This window comes from Oreochromis aureus, linkage group 3 (assembly GCF_013358895.1).
Source record: "Oreochromis aureus strain Israel breed Guangdong linkage group 3, ZZ_aureus, whole genome shotgun sequence".
Lineage (NCBI taxonomy): Eukaryota > Metazoa > Chordata > Actinopteri > Cichliformes > Cichlidae > Oreochromis > Oreochromis aureus.
Genome location: NC_052944.1, coordinates 31,551,012 through 31,555,434, shown reverse-complemented (window position 1 = coordinate 31,555,434; position 4,423 = coordinate 31,551,012). Strand labels below are relative to the sequence as shown.

General features: G+C 39.2%; 1 protein-coding gene across 1 annotated transcript; it reads right to left on the bottom strand.

The window, feature by feature from the left end:
- Nucleotides 1-320: 320 nt before the first annotated feature.
- Nucleotides 321-4,419, bottom strand: LOC116319487. Its single transcript, XM_039600061.1, has 10 exons — nt 4,389-4,419; nt 3,567-3,858; nt 3,327-3,463; nt 2,841-3,135; nt 2,490-2,641; nt 2,105-2,402; nt 1,810-1,955; nt 1,291-1,537; nt 502-680; nt 321-422 (listed from the first exon to the last, which is right to left on the bottom strand). The coding sequence occupies exons 1-10, from the start codon at nt 4,417-4,419 to the stop codon at nt 361-363; spliced, it is 1,839 nt and encodes a 612-aa protein (XP_039455995.1). The 3' UTR covers nt 321-360.
- Between the last annotated feature and the right edge of the window lie 4 nt (nt 4,420-4,423).

Below are 4,423 nucleotides of genomic sequence, written 5' to 3'. Positions count from 1 at the left end.
GTCCTGCCTTTATCAAATGTAACCTGCATTTCATCATTACAGTCTTTGCCATAACTAGAGACACGATTATAGGCATTTATTACTATATATATTGCAAAGGAACAAGCTCACGTGTTTTGCATAAATACAATTACTAAAATTACTATGAGCAATATGACAAATTGGACAGGAAAAAATGTGAAGACAAATAATTTATTCATAACTTCAACTTATGAAAAAAACAAACGTGGTGTTTTATGCAGTTACAGAATGTCTCTAAGAACAGTTTAAATTAAATTAAATTGCAAAACAATTTCAAATGAAAACTATTTCTAACAAACAAAACTATGCATCACAGTTTATACTGTGTCATCGATTTTCCTATGAACTTGTTGGATCCTTGGTGCTGGAGAAATAAACTCTCTGCACGCCATCGTCAGCACCTGAAAGAACATGAGGAAAAGTTAAACTAAAGCAATGCACAATAAAAGCACACAAGCCTTAATGTGGTGTAAGTAAAACCTGATTGGCAGATGAAGTTGAGGTTCTCCTCACAGGGCTGGTCCTGCCAGAGGAAGTTCTCTGTGCTGGCCACGCCTCCACAGGTGCTGGAGTAACTGTCAGGAACAAAATCTTGTGGCCAATTTAAGAAATTCATGGAATATCCAGACATCCAGAACCACTCGTCTCCTCTGAGGGATCTGTTAGACAGAAAGTAGTGGATAGATGTAAACTGAATGAAAATGCTGCTATTGACATTTCACACAACCTAATTGACTGATATTTATCTATATTATTAACACAACAACACAAAACATTTGACTTAAAGATCTGCATCTTCTGAGAATATTTCCTGAATTCAAATCATTAAGAGGCGGGGCATCTGACCTCCTATTATGTTGCAGCAGTTTAAATTTACATCATTCTTCTTTACTGACTGTGGAAAAAAATGTATGCCCTATGACACACAATTGGGTAAAAGATCAGAAAACGAGTAAATATTTTGTAGACTGGATTTTTTGTTTTTCGTGGTCATTGTGTTTTCAGGAATTATTTCTTCTTTTCCCCGCTTGTAGTTGTTTTCAGTAAATTTGTACATTGTTTGTATTTCTTTCTGGTTTATCTTGTTTTTCCTTTGTTATTTTATTTGGTCGTTTCTCCTGTTTCTTTGAGGTCATTTGACTTTTATTTCTGGTCATTTACACTTTACACTTGTAACTGGAGAGCAGTACCATGTCATTTATATTATGTCATGCTGATTCACTGATCTGTAGATGTACATCAACTAAATGTATCTATAGCTATCAGTACCTGCGCAGTCCCAGCCAGACGTGGTCTGTGAGGAGGAAAGGAATGAGGCCCAGCAGCTGCTCCAACTCGCTTTGCTCCTGTTGGCTGTGAAGGCTGAGCAGGTCCCAGTAATAACGTCTACAGTACATCAGAGCATCAGACCAGCAGAGCCTCTCTCCCACCACCGTCACGTTCCTGCCACCAAGCTGCACGCTCACAGGCGGAGGAGGAGGTGGAGGAGTTGGTAAAAGAGTGACAGCTTCTGGCACTGTAGTGAAGTACTTTGTTTTAGGATTCTGTTTGTTTAAGCCATATTTGGTTGTTATTGTTTTCCTTTCATTTTAACATGTTCCATTGCAATATTCTGTATTATAATTGGACACTGAAAGCTAAAAGGTCAGCAAAGTGCATGAAGTTCATTTGGTTCTATGAACAATGGTAAATACGAGAAAAAAGCAAAACAACAGTTCAAATCTTACAATAATGTTTTAAGCACACAAAATCACAACAATATCTAAAAATAACACCCCAAGACCCTACCAGACAGAGAAGCAAACACCTCCACTTCACACAGGGTTGTGAAAGTCTTTCTTCCTGGTATGATCACAATGACGTAGCGACCTTCCATTTCATTACACTGGAATGTGTATGTTGATGTACCCGCTAATGATGTAATCATACCACAACTGATGGATTTAGAGAAAAAACAAAGAAAAAGATAGATCAGAATTTAAAACTATGTTCAGACATTAGTTTTTCATTGTTTAAATAAAGAAAACTTATTCAACTTAATGTTTATGGAGAAATGTTCCATTTATCAGAAATAATACCTCACCTGGGGTTTTGGTTACCATTTTGATCCAGCGAGTCCCCGATCCGAATCTCTGCCCCAAGAATCCTTTCAGGACAACAGTCTTGTCTGTTGATGATGGTGACAGCACTGACTTTATAGACAGCTAACAAGTCTACTCTCCACCAGGGACCCAGCTCTTCTGCAGTACAAGAACAGCATCCTATGTTGAAGTCTCCATTTCTGCATCCATCGACACCTTTTGAAGGCCCAAACACTGGCCCATACCAAGTTGATGACTGTACTGTTTGTTTGTATAAGGCCACGTTTGGAAGCGGTTCAACTAAATTGATGAAAAGAACAAACAAGTATGAAACAGTATCAGGCAGATGTCTTTCAGTAGATCAGATCCAGTCACTTAAAGCTCTACCTGCTGGGGCAGCATACACCTCCACTTCACACAGGGTGAGAGTCTTCTTCTGTCCAGGAAGAAACACGTTCACAAAGCGACCCTCCATGCTGCCTCCGTCACACTGGAATGTGTAGGTTTTACCTGCTTTGATATGTGAGATGGAAGCACACCTGACAGCAGAAAGGGTGGGGGCAGCATTATGTTAGTATTGTAGACTTCCAGTTAAGGAGGTAACATGGAGTCCTGAACTAGTCCTGTGGTGGATAAAATGTATATTATAATTGCTGGAACATTGCTGTCCAATTTATTCTAAAATAAAACAAAGAAAAAAATCACAATGAACGCTGCCTGATATAAAGTCATCATCACCTGGGATTATTGTTTCCATTGTTCTCCAGTGAGTTTCCTATTCTGATCTCAGCTCCATCCAGTCTTTCAGCACAGCAGTCTCCTCTGTTGGTGACTTTTACAGCAGTGACTGTAAAGCTTCGCTGCAGGTCCACCCTCCACCAGGGGTTGGTCTCGTCTTCAGCCGTGTGGCTACAGAACCCATTGCTGTAGAACGAGTTCCGTCTGCCATCGATGGCTTTGGACGCCGTGGCAAGAGAGAGTGTAGATGACTGGGTAGCTTCTCCTTTGAGTGCCACATTGGGTAATGGGTATCCTTGAAGGAAAACCAAGAAGACAATAATTTATTTTGGTTGGGCTCTGACAACCCTTACTGATATAAAAAAAATAAAGAATCATTATAATGGTTTTAGTAATCAACAACAGCCTGGCATAAATGCCGTCATTTGGTCTTTGACTCAGTGAATTACAGTCTTCTGTATCAGCATCAGAATTAAAGGTGTTTACCATAGTACACTTCAACCTCACAGAGACTCAGGACCTTTGCACTTCCTGGTAGAAACACAGTGACGTAGCGTCCCTTCATAGAGTTACATGGAAAGTAAAATGCTTGTCCGCTGGGAATGTGGGAGATGACGGCACACCTGTGTATGAAACAGTCAAAAAGAAAAAGTATAGGAATAAAAATGAATAAGTCCTACTGATATGATGATTACTGACTTATGGGTATATCTCAAGCTCTTTCACCTGATGCTTTCAGGGTCACTGATTGTTGTAGAATTTCCGATCCAGATTTCAGCACCATCCAGCCTGTTTTCCAATTCATCTCTATTGGTTATCATTACAGTCCCAATTGTATAAACATTTACCAGGTCTACTCTCCACCAGGGATCAGATTGTACATTGGTAAGTGTGCAAGATCCAGTTTTATAGCTTGCATCTCTTCTCCCATCAACTGCCTTACCAGCAATACCCACAGAGCCATTGGTTGAAGATTGGACAGCTGTTTGTTTCAGTGCCAGGTTGTAAAGAAGTTGACCTAATTGATTAGAAAAAAAATAGTTATTAATCAAAACAAAGAGGGCTATTTTTACATTTTTGCTGGGAATGAGCAATATATATATCTATAGAGAGAGATACAGATATAGTTATATTCATATAGATATGCACTGAGGTCCAGTGTTAAATTTGGAGTTATTATATTTGAATTTGTAGAGGTTTGCAAAAGGGTATTTACTGCATAATGCACTGAATGTAGAGTCACAAGAGTAGCTCCTATTTTGCCCATGTCATGCATTTTATGTGTATTTTATGCATCTCTGAGCTGTCAGATTTATCAAGAGAACAGCTGTGTCAGTCTGCACAACCATACAGAGTCCCCAGCACTTTTGCATCTTATTGATCTCACCTATCGTGGTAGAAACACATGCAAAGCCTGCACTGAGATGGATTCATTTTATTATGAATGAAACTTTGCTCCATCATTGGCTGCACTTTTTGCAAACTTGTGCTAGATTGCACCTAATAAATGTAGAGCTGAATGTGTTGTTCGTAGAAGAAAAGTGTTACCTGCCAGTGTTCCAGATGTTAATGTTAACATGATG